Consider the following 26,209-nt stretch of genomic DNA (forward strand, 5'->3'; position numbering starts at 1 on the left):
GTTTATTTGTCATAAGGGACAAACGAGTGATAATATCTAAAGTACCTTTTTAGGGTTAACGTGAAACTGGGGACAGATTCTTGCATGCTTGTAAAAGTGAACATTTGTTCTATGCACTCTTCTTAGGTGGGAGTCCAAAATTCCACATTGAGAGAGAATAACCAGCATCCCAAACCTGGGGAGCCACTCTAGCCTGGGGTTGCTGGAATGGAGCAACTCATTGAGTAAGTGACATCATGTCTTTATTTGCCACACCGTCTAGTTTACAGTTTTTCATTGCGTTTACGAAATGCACTTCCTGACTCTATTTTGGAGTTTCCTGGTACTGTTGTTGGCCATTCTTACGCTGAAACATGGCAGCGGCACGGGAGAATGATTTGAGCGCAATGCAGTGGTGCAGTGTCCTTCACACTTTGTCTCATGGATACATTGTGACTGATGGCTTTGAGGAGCAGCAGGTGCATTTAAGCACTATATGTATCATCAAGCCAAAGCCATTAGGGATTATGAGACTTAACAGTGTTGCCTCTGAGCTTTGGAAATGAGTTTTAAGCGTGAAATGAGGGCTTCAAGACTAGTCAGTTCTGCTGACTGAAGAGGGAATTTCCATAGACATTCATTGCATCGTATTTCATCATATTTCAAAACCATTTCCAATGCATATTAAAATGATCCTCCTGTTGCCATGATAAGACCTTTATTTACTGGACAGGCAACATTCTTAGCAAGTGTAAAAAGAAGCCAACTGCTGTAGACTGTATACATAAGAACACAAATTTGTTGAAGCCAGAGGCGTGTGTTGTGTTGTGTTGCCAAAAGTCGGGCTTTGGTAGTGTTAGCTGCTGAATTGAGCGGCGCCGGTACGGCCACGGTGTTGCCAGCATTGTCTGACAACATATTACGCACGTCAAGGGTCACCAAATGTGGAGATGTGATTCAGAACGAGACAGGAGTAGAAGATAAGTGATATTAACCTTTTAGTCTCCGCTGAATAACAGGCAACAACAATCATGTGACCTGGAAACGTTTGTGGAAAAGTGTGACCTGCACATTCACCTCTATGAAATAATAACGTGACATTACGAGTTTTTAAAATTATTTATGTTGTGACCTTCTCAAGTCACTTGATTGTATTTATTTATTTTTTTTACAAAAGCTGGTTACCACTCGACTCCCACCACCCGCAAGAAGAAGAAAACACAACACCACCATGCAGACATGTCCGTGGTGTACCGTGGTGAAGTTAGTTTCACGTTAGACGTTTGGTTCTGTAGTTACGGCGGTAGTTCCCTCTCACTGTGCCCGGACTGCTGCATCATGGTGAAGGGAGCTCGCACAGGAAGTGCCGCTCTAACCGCTGGTTGATAATAGGGAGCTTACAAACACTACTAAACATGTCGAAACGGCGGCGAAAAACCTTGGAAACTCCTCTGTTACGGAGCGTGAATGGAAGCTAGCGGGGTTCGCTTAGTTTAGCTAGTGCAGCTGTGTGTGTGTGTGTGTGTGTGTGTGTGTGTGTGTGCGTGAGTGTGCGTGTGTGTGCGTGCGCGCTGGATGAGTATATTGGATGAGTACAGTATATTTTCACCGTGTTGTCTTTTACTACTTTAATGTAAGGACCATTTTACAATGCCCACCGATGACGTGAAGGTTCTGAGTGGAAAAAAAGACAAGAGGCACGTTTATTCTCCCACCCAGCACGTATCAACCATCAATTGCCATTCGCAACACACACTACACATTCCGGCCTTCAAAATAAGAGCGCTCAATGTCACATTTGTCTAATTGTGTAAACAAAATAAGGGTGTTATTAAAATATCTTGCATTAATAACGTGATAGGAATGACATCTGCGACTACATCACAAGCACGGGCATTACAGTTTGTTGAAGATTTTGTAGCAATATGTGCTGAGGCTGACATCCCATTAGAAAAGTTAGCTAAGCTACATCCATTTCTCAATTACTGGACAAAATGGGCCAATGATGTACTGCATCAATAAATGTTAGGATTTTTGCATTTTATTCAGTAACCCAAATAAGCTGGTAAAATAAGTGGAAAAGGTAAAAAACTGAATTCTAAAAAAATTAAACGGAGAAAATGTAATTTAGGAAAAAATAAAATGGATTTCATTTCAACTAAGAGAGTTTGTTAAACCCAATGTTATTATAAATCACACCACAAAATCAATCTATCTTGTCAAATGATTAGTTCTAGCCTAAAAGTATTTTGCATTACCATTTTTTTCCAATTTTATCTTTTATTGGATCTTTTATTGGATTAGGGACCTGATTCACAGAGGTTTGTTACAAAAGCCAAACAATATTGTTGGTCAAATTCAGCAATACTTTTGTTGCATTATTTTTAATGCTTTGAAGAGCTATTTTCATAACCATATTCAATTCCACAAATTCATGTTTGTAACAAAAGCTTATTATTATACAAAAACAACCAAAAAAAACCCCGATGGGTATTGCATCGGATCGGCCAGACATTAAAAAAAAAAAAAAAAAAAGACCGGATTAGAAGCCAAAACATGTGGATCGGGACATCCTTAGTCCTCACTTATTGCCGACCATTTTGTACTGGGCAGCCAACGCATGACTTCTATTTCTGGTTCTGTCGCTATCATCACAGTTGTAGTCTTTGCTGGTACCCTGGTATAGTGATGGGAAACTCGATTCCTTTTACTGATTCGAGTTTTTATGAGGCACTCACTGAAGTGAATCGAGTACTCGATTCTCTCAAGTCCGGTGTCACAGCGCGCAAAAACACCCCTCACACGGAGCCTCCCATAGATATACATGCAGACAACTCATTGAGATGGCTGGCCTGTTGCAGCGATACGTTTGGATGTGGTGGATTTGCCCCTTAAACAAATGCAAGAAAAACAAGACCAAAAAAGACCAAACTTAATAAAGTGCCCTTTTACAAAGGAGGCTGGTTTCACTGTGGAAATCCACAGTATTATGCCACAAAGTCAACAAATATTGTTTGTAAAATTAGGTTATAATGGCCAAATACAATCAAAAGTATTTTTTTAGCCTTACCAGTAAAAGATAATCCCGTGAGATCTTGTTTGGATTGTAAAGCAGTTGCTACAATTCCATGCGGAACATGAATTTGGCATGTTCTTTGTTCTCTCTTGCCACATCCAATATGGCGGTGACGTCAACGTATAATTCAGCGCTCAGTGGGGTGTCTACGTCACCCAAGAAGGCCACCTACCCGATTGACTCGTGAGCTCACGTCAGGATCACGATTGACTTGTTGGCCCCCCTCATGCGGTGTTAGCTAGTGAGTCTAGGTTCGCCAGTTCCCAAGTTCTAGTGCTTGGCTCGACTCAACTCGGCGTTAGTGAGTGAGCAGCTCAGACAGGAACAGGAAGTGGTAAGGAGAGTTGATTTGAGGCAAGAATAGATCTGTTTCTTTTTCCACGGGGTTAATACATTTATACAAAAGTTAGAGTTGCACAATTAATGCCATGCTACGTGGTTTCCTTTTTAATCTGGCTAGCAGCAGCAGGGTAAGTGAACAAGTTAACACAAACAAATACCCTGAAGGTCCCCGGTTCAGTAATAAACTTGCAAGTTTTGAATACTTGACCATCACTACCCTGGTGCTGTGGTGGCACCACAACAAAACACACCAGACAGAGATGACTATACTTGTGGACTTGATCCTTTATGTGCTCACTGAGCTGAAGTCTCGCCTATATATATTTGGTGTGTTTACATGCTTAGTAAGCGTTAGAGTTCTCTGTGTGCATTTGAGTGTGTCGATGTGAATCACACTCTTCTGTGAATGAGTCTCCTCCTTGCTACACTCTAACCTGTATGGCTAACCCATTCATTAAGGATGCAGCCACCTCCACTCTGTGTGTGTGTGTGTGTGTGTGTGTGTGTGTGTGTGTCATATTGACCGTGACACATCAAGTATTGTTGAACGCGCCGCATTATGAACATTCCTGACTCCTTCATAGTGACGTCACACCTTCCATGCGAGGCTGCACTGGAGCCGAGTGACAGGGAGGTTGCTGACTTGCGCAGTCCTCTGTGATTCACTGGTGAGTCATCGCAACAGGAAGAAAAATACAGGGTGGGGGGCGGCGGGAGGGCTGTAATGATAATAAAGCACCCTTATGTTCCTGATCTATAATTTTTTTTGCACGTTTGTTACATTAAATGTTTCAGATCATCAAACAAATTAGTCAATGACAACCCAACTGAACACAAAATGCAGTGTTTAAATGAAAGTTTTTCTTATTTAGGAAGAAAAAAAATTTAAACCTACATGACCCTGTGTGTGAAAAAGTGTTAGTCCCCCCGTTAAAACATAACGTAACTGAGATGAATTGAGATCTATCAGTCTGGAAAAGGTTGTAAAGCCATTTCTAAAGCTTTGGGACTCCAGCGAACCACAGTGAGAGCCATTATCCACAAATGGCGAAAACATGGAACAGTGGTGAAACTTCCCAGGAGTGGCCGGCCAACCGAAATCAGCCCAGGAGCGGAGCAATGACTTATCCAAGAGGTCACAAAAGACCCCACAACAACATCCAAAGAACTGCAGGCCTCACTTGCCTCAGTTAAGGTCAGTGTTCATGACTCCACCATAAGAAAGACACTGGGAAAAAAATGGCCTGGATGGCAGAATTCCAAGATGAAAACAGAGGGCTGAAAAAAGAAGGCTCGTCTCAATTTTGCCAGAAAACATATTGATAACCCATCCCATAATCCCAAAACCTGGGGATCGTCTGTGGTCTGACGAGACAAAAATGTAACTTTTTGGAAGGTGTGTGTGCCCCATTACATTTGGCGTAAAAGTAGGGCTGGGCGATATGGACCAAAACTCATATCCCGATATATTTAGGTTGAATGTCGATATACGATATATATCCCAATATTTTTTAAGCAAAGTGAGTTTGGACAAAATCAAAGCCAAATATGCATGTCAATTTTTTTTTTTGTAAAATAAATGCTTAACATGAGGATGTTTTTTGAAATTGTAAAGCTTCATGCAAGATGCACATAAACGAAAACTTATCTAAAATTAGCCTCTAAAATAAAGTAGGCCATTCTCGTTTTGAAATATAGAAAAAGTCAAATGTAATCTTTTTTGTAATAACAAACCTTTAGCTATGCTCAAATCCTCAGCTAATAACAAAACAACAGAATATGAAGGAGTGCCTGGTTTAAGAGGACATTTAAAAATGTCAGCAACTTAAAAAAACTTTCAGTTGAACAGTAGTATTTTTTTTTTTTAGGTAAACATTTTTAGAAGACACAAGAATGTCCTTATTTTGCGCCAGGAACACCAACCTGTCAACTGCATCAGGCTTAGCAAGTGTCAGTCTAACTTCCTTGTACATTTGTGGTAGAGCTTGTCGTGCTAAATCATTGTGATCATTGCGACGCTCGCTGGACATCGCGAGTCCATCGTTTTCAGCAGGTTTTTAAAGTCGTTTTTTTCCACTGTTGCATCGGGGACCACGCCTGTATCTTAGCAATGTGATAGGACACCTCTTTATAATAGCAGACCCTTTGCTTTTCCTTACATGAGGAGTGCAACAGGAGCAATGTTTTAATGTGGTGAAAAACATTTTTTATGCCCTGAATTCGAAGTACACTAGGTCCCCAACTTACGAACACCCGACTAGCGAACACTCGTGGATACGAACACAAGCCGACTGGTCTATATTTTATTTTATTTTGCCTTGTAGTCAGTCGCTCAATCAGTATTCATACTGCTACTGTACAAGTACAGGCTTGACCAGTAGAGGGCACTGTGACACTGCTAATGCAGCCTGAGAGCTAATGAGACCAACAGAGGAAGTGTTAGATGCTGAGGAGATAAAGCTAAATGGAAAGCTAAATTATACAACCCGGACAGAGCGTGTGATTAAAGTTTATGAAGAGTTAATAGCCTGCTTAATTCTACACCACCCACAGAACACTACCTCTTTTAGAAGAGTCTGACGACAACGACTTGTCCTTTTTTTCAATATCTCCTCCCCCAACTCCTCCACAATGACGTATGCTCGACCACTCCTCTTCAAAGGTAAATAACATTTATCATTACGTATTATTATATCACTTTTATTATTGTTTTTTTCATTAATTATCCTCGTTTAATATTACTACTGCATCCAAACTCATATTTACATACATACGCATATACTGTATATGTATACACGTACATGTAGTACCTATATCATTGGTAATATTACCTTTTCCCCTACTTAAGAACGACTCAACATAAGAACGGTCGTCTGGAACCAATTGTGTTCGTTAGTTGGGGACTTAGTGTACCTCCACATTACTGAGCTACCCGCTTATTCCTTGCTGACTCATTCTTCCACCACACGATGGAGCCGCTGGGCTTCTGCTGCGCCCCTCCTGCCTCCGCCTGCATGCAGGGATGAGGGAGATACAGTGCAAATCCAGTCTATCGATATCAACGATATTGGTCGTTTTTGATATTGTAGGTATCAATATTTTAAAAATATTTTAAAATGTAACACCGCATTTCAGAAAAAGAACGTCAAGACCTGAATCCTATTGAGATGCTGTGGCATTACCTTAAAAATGCGGTTCATGCTGGAAAACCTTCCAATGTGGCTGAATTACTGATGAGCGGGCCAAAATTCCTCCACAGCGCTGTAAGAGACTCATTGCAAGTTATCACAAACACTTGATTGCAGTTGTTGCTGCTAAGGGTGGCCCAACCAGTTATTAGGTTTAGGGGGCAAGCACTTTTCCACACAGGGCCATGTAGGTTTGGATTTTTTGTCCTCCCTTAATAATAAAAAGTTTCATTTTAACAACTGCATTTTGTGTTCATTGTGTTGTCATTGACTATTTAAATTTGTTTGATGATCTGAAACATTTAAGTTTGACAAACATGCAAAACAATAAGAAATCAGGAAGGGGGCAAACACTTTTTCACAACACTGTATGTGTATGCACACTGACACTCACTCACTCACTTCCCTTCTGTCACACCGATTTATTTTGGAGTCGTCATTGTGTGTGGTGTGTGATCTATATCTATCCTGGTAAAAACACACACACACACACACACACACGGGTAAATGAAGAAACGCAGTTTTAGTAGTAATCATTTGTGCTGATTTTCTTGCTTTGTATATCCGCTTATCCGCTGTTGTGACTTGAAAATGAGATAAGCATAATGAGGCTTGAATTGGTGCTCAACTGGAAGCAGAAAGGTGGACTAAAACGCCACTAGAGGGTGACAAAGCCATTCCGTTTTTAACATACAACAGTCTGAGTGGATTTGATGTTAGGAATGTCATTCACAGCATAACACAAGACAGAGTAGGGGTGTCCAAAGTGGGGCCCCAGGACCATTTGCTTACCGCAGTTTGCTTTTTATCAGGCTGCAACACATTATAGAAATGAAATTAAAAAGAATGGGGGGTGGGGAATACAGCTAAAGGGCACAATATTAAAGATGATATATTAATCTGTGCCAGAAAGTCGGACACAAACCGACGTGTACTCTAACTTTAATCAATATTTCTTATAAGAAATAATATAAAATCCAAATAATCCGTTCTAGACACCCAAACATGTTGACACACAGCACTTTTTTAAAAATAGTTTTATAATTCTAGTTTTACATGCAGAATGCGTATATATATATATATATATATATATATATATATATATATATATATATATATGTATATAGTATAAATGGCGAATGAAAGGGATAAATGAACATTTAACCTCACTTTTACCTTCATTGTAGGCTTGCTTGTTAACAAAGACGACTATGAGGCAGTGAGATCCATACGGACACCACCTACATACTTGGCAACAAGTTATTTCTTGAATTCAGTCATGTTTCTCATCTTCTTTATCAAAATGCCCGCGCTTGTGACTTTCTTTGGCGCCACTGTGGTTTATTTTGCAGCCGTGATAAATAAAAGCAGAGACTTGTGGTGTAAATGTGTTAGTTAACAAAGACAGACGTGTTCATGAAACCATCCATTGAAATAGCTTGAATCCTGCCTGATGAAACAACAAATGCACACATAACTCAATCTTCTATGAGTAGTCACCCATACATAGTCAATATTCCCAAGTCCAACACCCAGCGTCATCTTTCCTCCGATATACGAAGAACAGCCAGGTTGTGTGTGGAACTCTCTCCCACTATGTCTCCAGAGACTCCTAACATGAACTGTTTCAAGTCAGCAGTCAATGCACATTTTTTGAACGGTATTGCAAGTATTAGTGAATGAAATACAAATCGTCTTTTTGTGTTGTGGCTATTTATATATTACATTTTAGGGCCTCTTTGCTTTTCATCTATTTGATGGCACCACCAGGCCTTGTCGTAGACATGCAGGTGAAAATGACTTCCGGTTCCAGTTTCCATGCTAACAGGCTGCAAACAGGGACGTTCTGTGATAAAAGTATGTTACGAACACAGTTGCACTCACAGTGTATTAAGAACATGGCAAGGTGAGCGCGTGAGGAAAAGTACTTGAACCAAGGCAACATTTTTGCTTAAATTTTTACCTAAATCAAAAAATACACTAAATGGGAGGTACTGAGTTGTATTTTTTTCCTTTTTACAAAATTAAAAATGTACTGTAATTTCCGCTGTATAAGCCGCTACGTTTTTTTTTGTCACGCTTTCAACCCTGCAGCTTATACAGTGATGCAAATACAATACAAATACAAATTTATGGTCACATTCTAATCTCGCGACATCTTGTATACTTGAGAACAGCCATTTTGTGCATCTTGCACACACCCTCATCACGGAAAACGCCCAAAGAAATGCATATTATGCAGCTTTCAAGTTAAACGAAAACTGCACTTTATTTGGAATTTTGCCCATCAATATGTGAGACATAAACACGCGTCTCTTTTGTGTGTGTTCCAAAAGATATAAAACCAACTAAAAAGAGGCAGCTAAGAATGCACATACTAGGAAGCACCTATTTCCACCTATAAAGCCTTTTGAAAAAAACTCCAAAAACTGCCAAAAATGCTCCATTTACATAAGTGATCTGCATACAAAGCTACAGCAACATTGTTATCATTATTGTTATTAACATTGTTAGGCCGAAGAACTACTTTACTGGTGTAGTGACACCTCGCCACAACACACCAGGTAGCTACTAGTCGGCTATCGACTAGCTTCACCACAAACAATGACCAAAGTACGGCAAAATACTATGACATGTTATCATGAATGTACCTGTTACTACATGGTCACAACATGGATATAAAAGCATAAAACCTTGTTGAAGGTTTTTGGAGGTGGAATAGGCGTGTCCCATTACATGCATGAATTAGCTGCCTCCTTTTAGCCATTTTTATATCTTTAGAACACACAGAAAAGAGAGAGACATGTGTTCATGTCTCAAAAGGATTGTGGATGATGTGCAAAATTCCCCAAATTTGCAGTCTTCTTTTAAATCGATGGATCTAGCAACTCTTGCTCAAGTCTAGCAGTGTATCTTCTGTGTAACGTCTTTCTGTGTACTAAATATACCATGCTATGACTTGGACACCTGCGGCTTTTGAACACGTGCATTTACAAATCTTTTTTTCTTAAAATTTAGTGGGTGCGGCTTATATTCTGGTGTGCTCCAAAGTCCAGAAATTATGGTACATTAAAAATATCAAAGTGCCCCCCCAGATCCTTTTGATTTTTCAGTATGTTGCCTGGAAAAAGTTTGGGCCCCCAATAAAAGTACCAACAGAGCCCTTTCTGCTAGTAAGTTGCTTTAAAAGCGAATCAACTTAACCATTAAGTGATACATTTTTATGTCAAGATTTAATCTAAAATATGAATTTCTGTAGATGATGCTGTAGCATACTAGGTGACTATACTCGCTGTTGTCTTTACTTTTCTTCCCAAAAACACCTTAAAATACTAATTTGCTCTCCAGTGACGTCTTCTCTCTGACAAAACACATATTTCACAGAAGCCCACCACCGCTTCTGTTTGTGCAATGTCCCACCGACCGCCCTCAGTGCCTCATTATGTGGCAGATTGGTTCAAAAACATAATTTCCATGTTTCATTCCTCCCCGATTATGCCTCACCAGTCTGTATTTTATTTGATTTTTTTTTTGGCATGTTGGACACAAAATGAGTGCGAGCGGAGGTCCCAGCACGGCAACCAAATCAGAATGGCTTTCGTATGTGTGAAGTGTGTTTTTGCAACAGAGCCGAGATGAAACTGACACCAGAGACACAAACACGGCAGATAAGAAGAGGATGTGTTAGTCTGTTAAGGCGCGCGCATGTGAGTGTTTGTAGGTTTTGACAGTGTGGTGAGTTGGTGTCGATCTGCACGTACACACAGTGATAGACCTTCCAGCTATGCCTGTGACACTGTCACTAAAAATCACACAACGGTACATCTCTGTTGTTATGCATGCAGCAGCCTTGCTCGCTGCATGAATGAATTGGGATGATACTAGCGATACAAACCTCAAGGGATGAGCTGTCGTGTGTGTCAAACAAACGTGGAGGAGCCTGCCAAACAAATACACAACCCGTGTCCTGACACTTAACTCAGAGAAAACTGCTACAATATTAATGAGCTCCTGTTTGCAGTTTGAGCTAGAAGCAGCCGTCTAAATGCATGTTATTACATCCCGTAAGCAGCGACGACAACAAAAAAATCTGTCACTTTGACATTATTGCTGCTCAGCACCGCCTCTAGATTTCCCAAATGGCTTCATATTGACGTCTATCATGCATTTCCCTGCGATGCATCATGTCGAGAGAGCGGCCGAGCATTCTGCAGTGTCAGCAAACACCTCGGAGTTGTTATATAGCGGTTCTGGAGTAAACAGTTCCTGTGTTTGAAGAGGAGTGTGCTGTTAATTGCTTGAATAGTGGCGGAAAAAAAGACAAAATACACTTAATCCTGCAGACCAATTAATCTCAAACCATGGTACGGTGACCCCTGGTCGTACGTGGGCTCGATCTAGTGGTATGCCGTAACAGCAGATTAATAAAACAAACAAAAAAACCTACAATTTTTATCAGTTACAGTGGTACCTTGGTATTAGTTATTAATTTGTTCCAAAAGGTCAGTCTAAAAAGGAAATGTATGAAAACGGAAGACATTTTTCCCACAAGAAGTAATGTAAATCCAGTTAATCTGTTCAAGACACTCAAAAATATAGTAATCCCTCATTTATTGTGGTTAATTGGTCCCAGACCCGACCGTGATCAGTGAATTTACGCAAAGTAGAATTCCTTATTCATAAGTGGAATATTTTCGTAGTTAGAGCATAGAAAACCTGAGAACAATATAACATACACAATCTAACAATAACCATATAACAGTATAACAGTGTGGTGCAATAGGAGTCAAGGTTTATGGTCACTGCAAATACATTTTATAACAGCCATAATAAATATATAATAATAACTGATGGACGTGTTAATAGTTGACAGAAACATAGTTTGATTTTGAGTGAGTACAGACTTGGGCTGGGTGATTTAGGCAAAAATCTAAATCACGATTAATTCACCCTCACCCAGCCCCCCCATCTCCCCTGGTAGGGTGGTTGGCTGTTCATCTCAAGCTCGGGTCCTCTACCAGGGTCCTGCGCAGGATCTTAGCCGTTCCTAGGACTGCGCTCTTCTGGATGGAGATGTCTGATGTTGCTCCAGAGATGATGCCATAATGCCTCTTCTGTTGTTTGCTAACTTTCTAATGTTTATTTTTCAGGAATTTGTGTATTGATTGCATCTCTCCAGTTCACTTGTTTGTGCGTGAGTGACAGGTAGAAAAGCACTGACTCGCTTGGGGAGAAGTGGTTTATTGCCACCTGTTGTTTTGCATGTATAAATCTGTAGCATAGATGACGTACTTCAGGCTTTTTTTTTCTAGGGGAGAAAAAGGGCATAGGTGTAGGCGTAGGCATATATAGGCTAAAAATGCTTGGATTCTCTTTTCTGATGACTCATATATAGTGTGTGTGTGTGTGTGTGTGTGTGTGTGTGTGTGTGTGTGTGTTTGACTGCATAGAAGTCATTTAGTACTCCAAGAAGCTATCAAGCATTCTGTCTGCGTTGCAGCATGATGGGGTTCATTGTTGAATAACATTCTGTGAGTGCGTCTTTTATTGTCAACGGTCCTGTCCGAGAAGTCCCAGTCAGCCGGGAGGGCTGATTCACGCTGTCGCAGTAATTACAGAATGAACTGACTTTTTCTACTTTTGCCGTAGCGGTGTCTGGAGACTGATTGCCAGGATTTATTGTTTACTTTGTGCAGTTGTATTGTTGCACTCTGAATCAATCCTGGTAGCTATTTACTGTTGCCTAAAAGGCTGACGTCACTGTTTTTGTGAGTGTATGCATTCCCTATATGCACATTAACATTAAATTAATAAGAGAAGAAGACAAAGCCAGAGGGAGGGTGCAATGTTTACACCCACAAGGAGACACACTAAAGCTACAGAATCTGAAATAAGTCACGTTTTTAAGTACATGGATACAATAAAAACTTTCCTGTTTAATGAATGTTCTTGAAGAAGACATTTAATATGTGACATGACGCCTGGACACATTCTCCATTTTTCATTTTTGTATTCACAAATGAATTAAAATAGACTAAACATTGTACCCGTGTATTTAGTTAGTCAGTGGCTGAGACAGCAGCGCCATCTTTAAGTCATCTTTAAGTTAGACATAATTATTGCCCTAATTAAACCACGTTGCTTTCTAAAATTTCTCAATCGACACAGGTTTCATATCAATGTAGTTACACATTACTTGCAGACACAGAAGTACAGACATCCCTTGTTTATCGCGGTTAATTGGTTCCAAATTTGACTTCAATATTTGAATTTCCTGGAATAGGATTCAATATTAATAAACGGAATGTTTATTAATATTTATGTTTATTGTAGTTTATTTTAGTTGGAGCCTAGAAGACCTTTTTGACTTTTAACATTATTTTAACATTATTAGAGCCCCGCAAACATGAAATAACACCCCTATAGTCACGTTTACACTCCTATTATTCTTCGTTTTCACCACATTGTGCGGCCTACGGGATCACTGCAGTTACATCAACTGCAGGCGCTAAACTGAAAGTGTTTCAAACGAAGTAAGAAATCAAAAACTTACCACTTCCACACAGAACTTTTTTCCACTCTATCATGTCGGACATGCCGTGGCTGACTACATGCAGTGTGACGGTAGTGCAACATAATGTCATGTCTCAACAATGTAACATTACTGACGCCTAGTGACCAGAATGCTACATATAACCTGTCTTTCAATATTTTGGACTGATTAATAGGTAAGGGGTGTCACGAGTCACTCAGTTCACTAGATGAGACGATGCACGAGATTGGGTCTAAGAGAACGTGATGAGATTTTAACATAACTTTAAAATAAGTACAATAAATATACACTTTGATAAAATATTGCAATCTACTAATTTAAATTGTACTACATTACACTCTTCTGCACTCTGTCTATGCTAGCAGCCCTGCCTCCACCCACCGACTGGCAAAAGGGCTTTTTGAAAAATGCTGATAGTGACGGAGCGATGTTGGAAACACGATGTAATGAGGGATTACTGTATCAGGCTGTGTTACCCCTGAGATCGATGGCCAACCGGAAGAATGGCATCGCTCATTTATTAATAACTGAATTTTTGAAAAAACGATAGTGACGGATTTGTGTGCCTAACTGCTTCACAAGCTCACCACGATGAAATATTGTGACCACTAGATGTCACCAAAAACACAGCCACCACCCCACCTTAACTTAAATACAGGACATGTTACATTATATACTATGTATATTTTGAGGTATAAGTCACACTTGCCTGTAAGTCTCCAGCCAAACTATGGGGGAAAAAAAAGTGTGAGTGATACTCAGGAAAATACGGTATTTGTTTTCTGATCTTCTCTAGCCAAGTCTTATGCTCCCCACATACTGTTGATAATGCCAAAATGCACTTGTTTTTATACTGGGAGAAAATAGCCCCGGAAATATTGCGCTGTATGATTTATTCATCAGCCTAAAACCATTTTAGAGCCAACTGCAGATGAGAGGCAAAAAGGGAACAGTTATCAATAGTTGCTGTGGCTCAGAGGACTAGTGGTCGCGTCATTGCGGCTATATTTTTCCTTTCTCTCTCCTTCAGTGCGTTCATTCCCTTCTCTCACTGTGCCGCCTAATGATGATTAATGTCTGTTTCTCATGCCATTTAAAAATGACAACCTCCGTGATTAAAACTACACTTTTCTTTAAACAGTTGACAACATTACAAACATATGCATGAACATAAGGATTCTGGAGATGGTGGAATACCGTACTGACCCCAATATAAGACGGTTTACTGACCCCAATATAAGACGGTATTTGTTGCCCTAGAGAAAAGTCTGAAAAAGACCGGGTACCTTATATTCTGGCGCGTTACACATCAAATCCTAATTTTTCGCTGTTAATGGGGACCAGAACCCCCCGCGTTTTGAAAAACCGCGAAATAGGATTTGTAGAATTTTTGTGTATGTGGGTACCAGAATGTTTAAAATATATAAACAGTATTTATACTTTACGTATTTGAGACAAAGATTACAACAGTACACGTATTTACTTAAATCTTTCACTATAAAACCTTATACAGTAATTAACATTCATCAACATTGCCTTCAGAGAGAGGCGAACAGGCTTGTGTTGGTGGCGGAGGAGAGGCTCTCACTTGACTCGTAGAGGCTTTATGTTCACTCGGAGACTTGTCCTTGAGGAGGCGAATCACTCCTGGCAGCGCTAGTACTGGCTTGAGGTTCGTCAGGTTCGTCAGCACCTTCTTCAGCTTCTTCATTGTCGTCAGCGGGCAAGATTTGGTCGTAGAGAGCTTTCGCCTTTGTCCTGATCATATTAGTGTCCAAACTCACTGTCTTTTTCCTGCAATCAGCAATCCACAATGCCAGTGCAGCTTCCATTTTCACAATTCTCTTATTACGCGGAATTACCACACATTTCGCTTCCGTATTGAAGGTTGCTTCCTCTTTCTTGATGTACCGCACTATAGATTCATTCACGCCATAATGGCGAGCCACAGATGCATAACTTCTGCCCTCTTTGATGATATCTAAACGTTTCACTTTTTCGCTGATGGTCATCATCTTCTTCTTCCTCATGGGCGCCCCAGAGGAAGCTTTCGCAGGGGCACAGCGCTTAGGCGGCATTGTAAGGGTATCGAGTAAAGGTGTCATTGTAACGAATCAAATAAAGTTATCGCGAACACAACACTAAGATACAGTATGCTAGACAGTCAACAGCGTGGATGAGACTGGCGAGACAACAAGCGAAGATGCTGGGTGATGCTGCGATGATGCGCAGCCAATCAGCTCACGGGATAAATCCAGTTGTGCTCTCATTGGTCGATGTCACGCCGGGAACCAATCACACGCCTTGAATGAGTGCCCTGGCATGTACAGTACAGTACAGGCATGTACAAAGCCTCTGAGCCAACTCGTTTTTACACAATATGGCTGCCGATATGGCTGTATTTTCATTTTTATTTTTTGATGAATATTTTGGAAAAACCCGCGAAGCACTCATGCCGCAAAATGTGAAGCACGAAGTAGCGAGTACATTACTTTTTTTGGTTCGTACATGCAAACCAGCAGGTAGCGCCAAATGACTTATTATACCCAAGGGAGTCAGCTTTTCTTCCTGTCACTCGCACAAATTAGTGACCTGGAGAGACACGGGGAACCGCTGGGAAAAATGATTACAAATGTTTGCAAACAACAGAGGAGTTAATTTAAGCTTCGTCTTTATATCATACTGTATAGCCTCAGATAGTGGCCTCTGCTCAAATAGACGGCGTTCCTCAATTACACTGGCTTCACAATGGAGGTGCTTATACCGTATCCTTTTTTTAAAGTGGTCCACATATCCTATAACGCTGTTTAATAAACTATTTAGTTATAGTTTATTAGCTTATCGGTTTACAATTAGTAGTTTGGATTTATTGTGTTTCGTTCACTGTGGGTGCACTGTTTGGGTAGATGTGCCAGTATCTATGCCATCGATTGCCATATTTCGCCTGGTGGAGGCGCATTGGCATGTAAATAAATAATAACTACTTATACTGGTATAAGTATAGTATTCATGTCTGACTTTTAAGAAATCTAATTCCACTCTGAGGATCTCCAGTAAAAAACCCTATTTCAATGATATACAGTAATGGCCTCCTCTGCGATCCACATTTCCTTCAAACACATCCTCTGCCACTATTTATGAGCTTGCAGAAATGCTCCATGTTTCACTGTAATTGTTTTACTAGATTCAGTGGTTTGAGATTATGTATATATAATTTTTTTTATATATTGTAATGGCACAATGTCAGTTTATTATAATGATGAAATATTTCAACAAAACATTTTTAAAGGGGCTCCTATGCAATACGGTGTAGTAATTTTGAAACAATTCTTAATTTGTTTATTCCATTCTTCACCCTCCTACCACCAAAATCTGCCTTTGCCACGTGCACACTATAAACAGGCTGTGTTACCTCTGAGATCGATGGCCAACCAGAGGTATGGGTGGAGCGACTCATGACAGAAGGGAAGATCAATAAGATGAACTGTTTAGCAAAGGGCACACAGCTTTCTTCCCGTTGTGATCCTGACACTTGTGTCTATTAACATACAGACATACATGAGAGAGTAGTAAAAGGATAGAGAGGGCTGGATACTGAAGAACTGTCACTTAGTGACGCATGCACACAAACAAGCTCTTTATTAACAACACTCCTCCTGAAAATTCCCCTTCGTCCAACCCTCCAACCCATCACGTTCAAAGCAGTGTCCTGATTCTTTTGTCCACCATAAAACAAACGTTGCCTGTTATTGTGTTATTATGATATTTTTGATATGATCAATTAACTGTTAACTTATTTTTACACTTGTATGCGAGTTATGAAAGAAACACTGCCTGCATAGATAAGAACATTTTTATGAGTGCCACATTTTGACAATTTTATTACATTTCCATTCATTTTAATAGGGAAAATTATTTGGAAATACTGTACTGAATAGACTGAATATAAGGCGTCTCATTTTTGGAAACAAAATCAAAGAAGAAACCCCACCCTTTGACAAAATTCATGAATCGTTCATCAATCATCACATTTTTTTTTGTGTTTGCCTTATCTTCATTAAAATTTGCGTTGTAACGCCTCCTCTGTTTTTCTAACTTGCGAACAACCCTTGAGACATGTTTTTCTGTGTTGCGGCTGCAGCTCTCCATGTCTGGGCTGTGTGTGAGTGACAGGATGAAAAGCTGTGACTCCCTCAAGGAGAAGTCATTTTGCACTGCTGGTTTGCATGTTGGTCTGTTGCTTTGCATGGATGAACCCCCGAAAATAAGACGACCCAAGACTTTTTTTTGGGGGGGGGGCAATGTCTTATGTTGCCGTCAAGTCAATAAGAAGGCATGTTAAAACCCTGTCGATTTCTGCTGGGATGCATTGTGGTCTTCTACGGCCATATTTCTATCTCATAAAGGCAAAGTGCAGGTTCACACTAGGTGGCGTGTGAATCCAAGCACGTCTCGTGCGAGACAGAGCTCAGACACAGCAAGTCACGAGACAAATGTGAAAGCATTTGGGCAGATGAAAAAACAAGAGAGGGAGAGAGGTGAAGGCGGGGTGGGGAGGGGGAGTGGATGGGGAGGGTTAGATGAGGCTTGCATACAAGCATCACAGCGGCACAGAAGAGAACCACTGCTGATCCATCACCTCTTCTCGCTCTCTGTCTCGATTCTTCTCCTCAGGGGGGCACTGCTCCTGCCATGTCGATTGGTAGACACTTACAAATGTTACTATTTTAAGAAGACCCGCTGTGTGCGCAGTAGCAAATGATCGAAAGAGAGAAGGTGGGGGAGAGAGAGGCACAGCGGAGCGTTGGTATTTTTTTTCTTTTTTCTGTACATTGAGTGCTTTGCATAAGAGGCTGATGGCGCAGGGGGAGACTCAAACTCACAGCTGATGCCGAGCCGTGCCACAGCATCCACGTCCACAGGTTGCGGGTGAAGCAGTTTTTGCAGAACAGGACCAGAAAGCCAACTGCAAAAAAAAATTAAAAAAAATAAATAAACAGTAGGCGAGACGGAGGAAGAGACGCAGAAGCATAAGAACGATGGCGACTTTTGGGAAACTCACTGACTACTTTAATCGACGTAAGTCTCGGGAGGAGCTGAGGGTCACCAGGAGCTCGCGGCGCAGTGGCAGCTACTGCTGCACTGTGGCAGAGGCCAGGTAACCTGTGTTTGTGTCTCAACATTGCCATATCCGTCCATACGCATGCATTAACGCACTCATGCTTTCTGTCTGCTATTGAGACTATTAAGATGTCAAAACTTTATTGACATATGTAAATGATGTTCACTCACCTCAAATCCAAAAGTTATACACGTATTTATAGTGCTTAAATACCTAAAATATACACCTTTTATGTGTCATGTGTCATTTATGCTGCAGTATCAACTGTTTATTTTGCCATTAGGCCTGTCACGATAATCAAGAAATCAATTAATCGCATTATAAATAAAAACAAACTCGATAATTTTGCCAGCCTCGATAAATTGACATGTACCTGCGTGTTTGTTTTCCTAATCTCTCTAGCAAACAGGCTGGATGACAAGCTACACTCTGTGCCTCTTTCCCACACCTGGGCGTGTTGGTTCTATACCGGAATGAATGGAATGAGTGAACCCTCCTGTCAGTCATTCAGTCTCTTTGTCCCAGTGGGTCGAATTGGGGCTGCTAGCGAGTGCTGCAACCTGCAAGTGAGCAAACGCAAATATGAATGACGGCACAAAAGTGATGGTTTCTAAGGCGAATGCCACAGCCCTAGTGTGAGAACATTTCAGTTTTAAACAGAATTAACAAGGGAAGCCCATGAATACTGCCGAGCTGATATGTCCCATTTATTGGAAAGTAGTCGTGACGAAGAAGGGAAATACGACCAACTTGCATGTGCACCTCAAACACAACCGTAATGTACAGTTTTCCCAACTGGGGAAAAAAAAATGTGGCTCAAAGTGCAGCAGAGCCTTCATTCCGACAGTCAACGCTTATTGAAGTTGCATGGCGTTTATTGAGTTTGGTCGGCAAAGTAAATATAAACAAAACAGCCAAATGTCAGTTTGGGCGGCCGGTGATAGATTTTTTTGGGCCACCGTATTTCATCACAAGGCGCAATTCCTTTGGCTTCCAAAGTACAGAAGGTGGCTGATTTGAGTCCAAGCTTTCCATCAGGCTAAGTCCTCCCTTGCAGGCGCCACTCTTCTTGCTCACCCCATTGCCGCGGTGCCGGTGGGTTTGAAGACAGACGCGTCTGTCGTTGCTATGGGGGCGGTAATCAAGCAGCGGGTGGCGGGTGTTTGGCAGCCACTTGCTTTTTTTCAACCGTAAGCTGCTGTAACCGTAAGTATAGCGCGGGAGCTATTGGCGCTTTTTTGTTAGAAGGCCTCCATATCGCAGTCAACGCGCCAATGTCCACCTCTCAAGCCATTCCTGATGCCTGACAAGCGGCTTGACCACGTGCACGTGGACCTGGTGGGTCCTCTGCCTCCGTCGCAAGGGTTTACGCTTCTGCTCACAATGGCAGACAAGGGAAACGCCTTGTCTTCCAGTGGCTCTGCAGACGTGGCCCGCGCACTTCTGTCGGCCACGCCGTCCAATATCACCTCAGACAGGGGGTCCCAGTTCGTGTCGGAGCTCTGGTCAACATTTGCGGGATCTTTGGGTCTGCAAGTACATTGCACAGCGCCTTACCACCCTCAGGCTAACGGCTTGTGGTCACTAGGGGGGCATGTCTCTCACCCAGTCAGCGGTCGTGTTGGCAGCGTGGTTTGTATCCCAGGTTTGGACGCGCAAGTGTTAGCGCAAGTGTTAGCGCTATAAAGAGATGTTCCAGCTTTGTCATGAGGTTGTTGTGAGCAGTTGGTTATAATTTATTCCTGCAGTCTACCGATTTTGTTCTGTTTTTTGTCTTTGAAGTGGTCTTGAAAAAGGGGGGGTGGTCTTATATGCAGGCCAATACCATACATACCCCTAATAGACGCTATGGTGAACCATATATGTTTTTTTCCATCTCCATGTGGCATCCGTGTGTTTGCATTCATGTCGCTGTTCATGCACAGGGGTAAGCATGGCGTTACATAAGTGTGGAGGTGCGCTTGGATATGTGCTGTCATCATCCATGGCGCTGGATGCTATGGATTCCTTCCCACTGATGCTCAGTTTCGAAGACTGTTTAAAAAAAATATATGTACTGTATATACTTGGATAAAAATAGAGGAGAGGAAGGAGAGCTTTTCCGAGCACATACTGTCACACACGCACACATCATGGTGTCCCACGCGCTGACAGTATTTGCTGCTCATCATTAAATTTAGCCTTCGAGTGACTAGCATGCCATCGCTACAGCTGAAATTCCAAACTTTAAAACAGAAATTTGCTTGTTACCGGGGACCTAAGTGTGTCATAAGAACCTGACGTATCATACTGTTGTGCTCCTTACCTCCCATTAAAACCCTATATAAGCACACTGACCACATCATTAGGAACCCCTTCACACTATAATGCAGCAGTGTCCAAACCTTTGCCACCAAGGAAACTTAAAGGATTTACATCTTTAGCTTTGTGTTATTGGTGAGAAAGCAAATAAATTTCCCAGACATTCATTTATTTGTGGCGGACCATCACAGATAGGTTTGGCACTACCCGTTCACCCTCGCTCATCAACACATTATAAGGGTGTCTGTGAATGTAGCTTGTCAATCCAACTCCGTACAGTAGAAGGCATCATAACTCTACTTCTAACGCACCTGATCTGCCAGAGAACAAGAAGATGTTGCAGGAGTGATCAGAGTTTCCAGCTTAGCGACTTAGTCGCTATATTTAGTGAATATTTATACCCCTCTAAAAGCAACTAGCAACAAATGCCCTGGTCTTCTTGGGCACTTTTGGAGACAATAACATGAAAGCACGTATCGCTCTTCTCAACGATCCTGCTGTGGCCCCCCTCACCATTTGCATGACATGCAAATGCATCATGGCAAATTATGCAAATGAGATGACACATGGCCACAAATATATTGCAGTCCTGTGGGAAACAATGACATATCTTCATTAATAATGAATGACTTGGCTGAAAATGGCCCCCGGGCCGCACTTTGGACACCTAATCTAATGAGGTCCAATACATCTACTGCCTTTACGAAGCTACTAATGATTAGTTTAGTTTGGCATTGTCAGGGAGGCATTCCTATGCACCTGTTTACTATTGAAGTAAAGAACAAACATCCATCAAGTCTCCTATCATTCACTGGCAGTGCAAAGTGTTAACGTGGGTGGACATCATAACAAACATCTTTCTCATGCGTGTAGTCGCTTGTCTCTCCAACTCACTGTCTCTGTCTGGCACATCCCTCCATCTGCAGGTCCTCTCCCTCGTTCTCGCTCTCTAATTTTGACTCTCATTATTCTCTTTCTTTCACCGTGTCTCTAGTTCTCTGTGGCGTTGAATGAGGAGCCATTCGGAATTGAGGGTAGCGGCCTCCTTGCTAATTCTGTTTGAAGACTCATTCTGATGTTAATGAGAAGTTGGCTTATCTTTATTAGAATGGAGCAGCCCATTTCCACCTTGTGCTTGCGTCTTAAAAAAAAAAGAAAATTTCACCTTTCAGTTTACACCTAAAAAGACATATTTGCTGTTTTGCCAGAGTGCACCATGTCTGGTGCACGGCCAAAATGAATGGCGACAAGTCGTTCAGTGTGTAATGAATCATGAGCGATGTTTAACTAAAAGGGCAAAGTGTTCACGTTTGCAGCAGAGTGGCATTGGCCGTGGCGTGTCAGAGGAGCTTGGAGCTTGTTAACTGGCCTTCCTTCCGTCATGCCACTCTTAAACAGGATGTACGTTGATAGTGCAGCATTTTTTCACAGTAATTTTGCAGAAAAAGCACCTCCTATTGGACTATTTTTAGATGATCTTGAGATGAGATGAACATGAGTCTATATGTCCATATATGTCAAAGCGTCACAACGAACTCCCTTTAAGTCTTCGTTTTCTACTCATGACATTGCTTAAATTGCTTGATATGTCACTCAATCATGAAGAGAACTCCAGCAGTAGCAATGGTTTGTCTTAGTTTTATTCAGCACCATGGACAGCTATCCCTTCATTCAGTGGGATGGACAGAATGCTGGATATCCTCAAATGGCTCCTCAATTTCTTTCTAATAGATACCTTGTCAATTATTACTTGAAACAATTTCTTATAGAAACAAAAATGAGTGACTGATATATTATAGTACCTCAGCTCAGACATTATTTTGGATTAAAATATGTTGCTAACCAAAACAGCAGCACCTACAGACACAGGTCAAAGTGTCTCATTGACTGACACTTCGATATTTTACGGCAGTTCCCTGTGCAGTATGAAAGATAGTCTCCAGATGAGCTCCGCCCAGCCTATAATTTGTATTTTATTTAGTTTTCAACTGCAGATCCACCTGACACATAGTGCCCTCCAGAAGTATTGGAACTGTGAGGTCAATTTCTTTTATTTTTGCTGTAGTCCCTTGTTTATCGCGGTTAATTGGTTCCGAACCCGACCATAAATGAATTTCCGCAAATTTCCGATAAATTCAATAATTTTGTTGTTTGAGCATAGAAAAATTGTTTACGACCTTCTAAATGCATTCTTTAACATTATTAGAGCCCTCTAGACATGAAATAACACCCATATAGTCAGCCTTACATTCATATTACCCAATATAGTATATATAATCTAAGATATAAACTATGATCTATATAAACTTCCTGTTGACGGGAAAGGAGGTTTATGGCAAGAGCTCCGCTTTGCATCTTCTGGACCACACTGTGATCACAAAAGTAGAATAGTGTGCTGACATCTCCGACTTCAACTCTGACTGGTGAGAGGAACGCACTCGTCGAAATAAATGATTTATAAGCGCCAACAGCCGTTAGCAAGGCAAGCTAACTGCCGAAGCTCAAGGCGGTTGCTTAGAAACAATGCTGAGAAAAAACAATTTCATTCGAGCACGGAGACCTCAGATCCAGATACCCCGGAAAGGCCACCCCTGTAAAGAATGCTACCACCAACAGAGCCGCTAACAGCCATGTTGTCACCCAAGATGCAGGAAGATGGGGCGCCAGTTATTCTGTCTCAGCCGCTGAGTGGAGTTCAGTATGTAACAGCTTGAAGAATCTATTGATTGCGCAAATGAAAGATCTACAGCAGGAAATCTTGACACATACTGCCGATTGGAACGCTAAAACAGCAGAACGACAGCCTCAAGGAGAGTTTCTCTGAGTTTCAAGAGGCGGCTAAACACCTGAGAAAGGATGTTAAACACCTGAATTGGGTTGAGCGATAATTTTTCTATACCGGTGTAAATCCTTTCAATGATAAGAAAATGATGTATTCATATGTAGAAATTATATTTTCAAACGCAGAGCTGATGACGCGTTTTCCCTGCGACTGCGAGCCGCGGCGCACTGTATTGATGCATTGGTCCTGCGAGAAAGCAGACCAAAAGAGAGAAAATGAGCGTGGCTGAAGGCAGAGGAGAAGCGTAGACTGTAGACGAAGAAATTGTTGGTAAACGGGAGGTACCGCTGTAATATGGAAGGGGTTTGGTTTTGAGCAGATGTAGTACAGACAGGGAGTAGCTTAGTAGTAGACTCAACCATATATTAGCCTCACGGTCTACTACATAACCATCGACTGGTCTTTGAAATCGTCCTTTCTCCAGACAAGTTTTTTTTCTGGAGGAACACAGGTGAAAACATCGCAAGTGAGTTGAAGGAGTTTCTCCAGGCATGGGACTTAGGTGAGAAGAAACAAGTTAGTGTAACTACTGAGTGTCAAGTTCTCTAGGACTTTCACCAGCCTTAACTTGAGAAGGCCGAGAAAATTGCAGAGGACGCTTTATCAACTCAACTCCAGTAGATTGTCTTGAGTTTATTTTGCACCTCAACTAGTTACAGTAGCACGGGTTAGGTTGATAACCTTAGAATCAGAGAGGAATAGCATCACATTATTACTCATTACTGTGCAGTTTGTAACTTAGGAACAACAATAGCCGTCACATACCAGCGGTCTCTCCGGTCTTCTCTTGTTACAATCATTTGAATAGTTGTGACAAATATACTCGAATGTCGAAAGATACTTTAGGAGTCTTTGTTCTTTCTTTCCATTTGTTTACTTTGTACAACCCCCAAGTATTACTGATGTGTAATAATGTGTGTCATAGGTCTGTCAGATAAGTATTGAAATTCATCACTATTGAAATTCATCACAATTGCCACATAAGTTCTAAAACGACCAGCATCATAATTGTCATGTTCTTTGATAAATACACGTGTGGTCATGTGACACTTATTTTTAACAATATTCTCAAATAAGCCAATTTTGACAGAACACTGACAGTGGATCTAATGTTGTGAAAGCAGCTGCCCTCAACAACTGGAATAGACTGGCTTGCTTTGGACACTCTCTACACAGTGCCATAGGTAATTACTGTTCATTTCATTATTTTTAATTACATGGCTTAAGGTTTGTAGTTTTTAATACAAGACTGCGCTGAATTTAATTATACTGTCATATAGTGATACATCCCAAAAATATTGTGATACATGCTAAGGTCCATATCGCCCAATCCTACACCCGAGGGAGGAAAATAGAGAACAGCGCAAATAAATCGAGGTATTACAGGATAATAACCTTAAAGAAGATAAAGAAGCAAAAGAGGAAATAATTGAGCAAATGAAAAACACAATTCATGAAATGAATCAGAATGCACGGATGAACGATGCCATCCGGATCACACCCAGGTCATATGCCGGGGCAGTTGAAAACAAAGAAGAACCGGATGAAATGGATGTCGCTTCAACGCAGCAACAAATAGCCAACTTTTTACATTCATAGGAGGTGGATGTAGACATCTACACCATCACTCGCTAACCGTGCTACAAAAAAGGTTTTTTAGGATGATCCATAATGCCGCTTGCAGGGAACATACAAAGCTTTTATTCCTAAAATCACAATTATTAAAATTTGCTGATCTGGTCAACTTTCAAACAGCTAAAATTATGCATAAAGCAAACAAGAACCTGCTACCTAAAATGTAACACAGAGAAAAATTTAAATTAGAACACTTATGCGAGAACAATGCTGAAAACATTCAGCATATCAGTATGTGGAATCAAGTTATGGAACGGATTGAGTAAAGACCTCAAACAATGCACTAAAATGAGCGATTTCAAGAAACATCACAAGCAGATGATGTTTACAAAGTACAAGGAAGAAGAGTCCTGAACCACTGTGAACATACATGCTATGGCTAACCACTCTTATACTTACTTTGATTGGATTGTCTCACCAATCACTAACCCCTAATGACCAATGTAGAAGACTACATTTACAATAAATTAAACATTAATGGCTTACAGTACATTTGTGTTTTAGTTCATCGAGCCATCTTTCTGCTTGAAAATACCTAATTTAGGCAAAATGATGTACAATTTGCTTAAATATGCATATTTTTCTGACTAAGTATTCAACTATGAGAGCAGAGAGCAACATTTGAGTTTGGGTAGGATAGGTTTTGCCGGTGTAGACTGCATTAAGAGGTGAAAACTAGAGAGCTGTCTATGGGTGGAAAAACAAGCAATTGTGAATCTGAGAGAAGATGGAAAATCAATCAGAACCATCGCACAAACATTGGTCATAGCCAGTATGACCGTTTGGAAGGTTCTGAAGAAGAAAGAAGCCACTGGTGTACTAAGTAACAAAGGTCCAACAGGTACCCCAGCGAAAACGTCCGTGGTTGATAACAGAAACATCGTGAGAGCTGTAAGGAAAGACCCTAAAAGAGGGTATGCACATGAATGCAATAGATTTCCCTGATGCATCACTGAGTGGTTAAAAGCTTGAAGCGTGGCTATACTACCTCGTAATAATTGGTCGTGTTAGATTCCATTTCTCGGCCTTAAACTCGTGCTGGCTGTTAAACCTCTTGATACGGAAATGTGAGCTAAAAAAAAAAAAAAGCACATTGCGGCTCACGGCAAGAAAGGCGATTGAAGCCAAGTCTTTTAAACCCTCTTCACTGTCAGTCAAGTGCCGAGACGGA

General features: G+C 41.1%; 1 protein-coding gene across 3 annotated transcripts in view; it reads left to right on the forward strand.

Annotated features, from left to right (window-relative positions):
- LOC129170695 (ankyrin repeat and fibronectin type-III domain-containing protein 1) overlaps positions 1 to 26,209 on the forward strand; it is a 179,852-nt gene that overhangs the window by 5,011 nt on the left and 148,632 nt on the right. For 2 of the 3 annotated variants that reach the window (XM_054758550.1, XM_054758543.1), the window contains exon 2: positions 127 to 224. In XM_054758550.1, coding sequence (XP_054614525.1) covers positions 208 to 224 — 17 coding nt within the window. In that variant the 5' untranslated portion in view covers positions 127 to 207. Of the gene's footprint in view, positions 1 to 126; positions 225 to 17,752; positions 18,297 to 26,209 lie in introns of those variants that run through there. The other variant, XM_054758533.1, reaches the window with a different exon arrangement.

This window comes from Dunckerocampus dactyliophorus, chromosome 2, assembly GCF_027744805.1.
Source record: "Dunckerocampus dactyliophorus isolate RoL2022-P2 chromosome 2, RoL_Ddac_1.1, whole genome shotgun sequence".
Classification (NCBI taxonomy): domain Eukaryota; kingdom Metazoa; phylum Chordata; class Actinopteri; order Syngnathiformes; family Syngnathidae; genus Dunckerocampus; species Dunckerocampus dactyliophorus.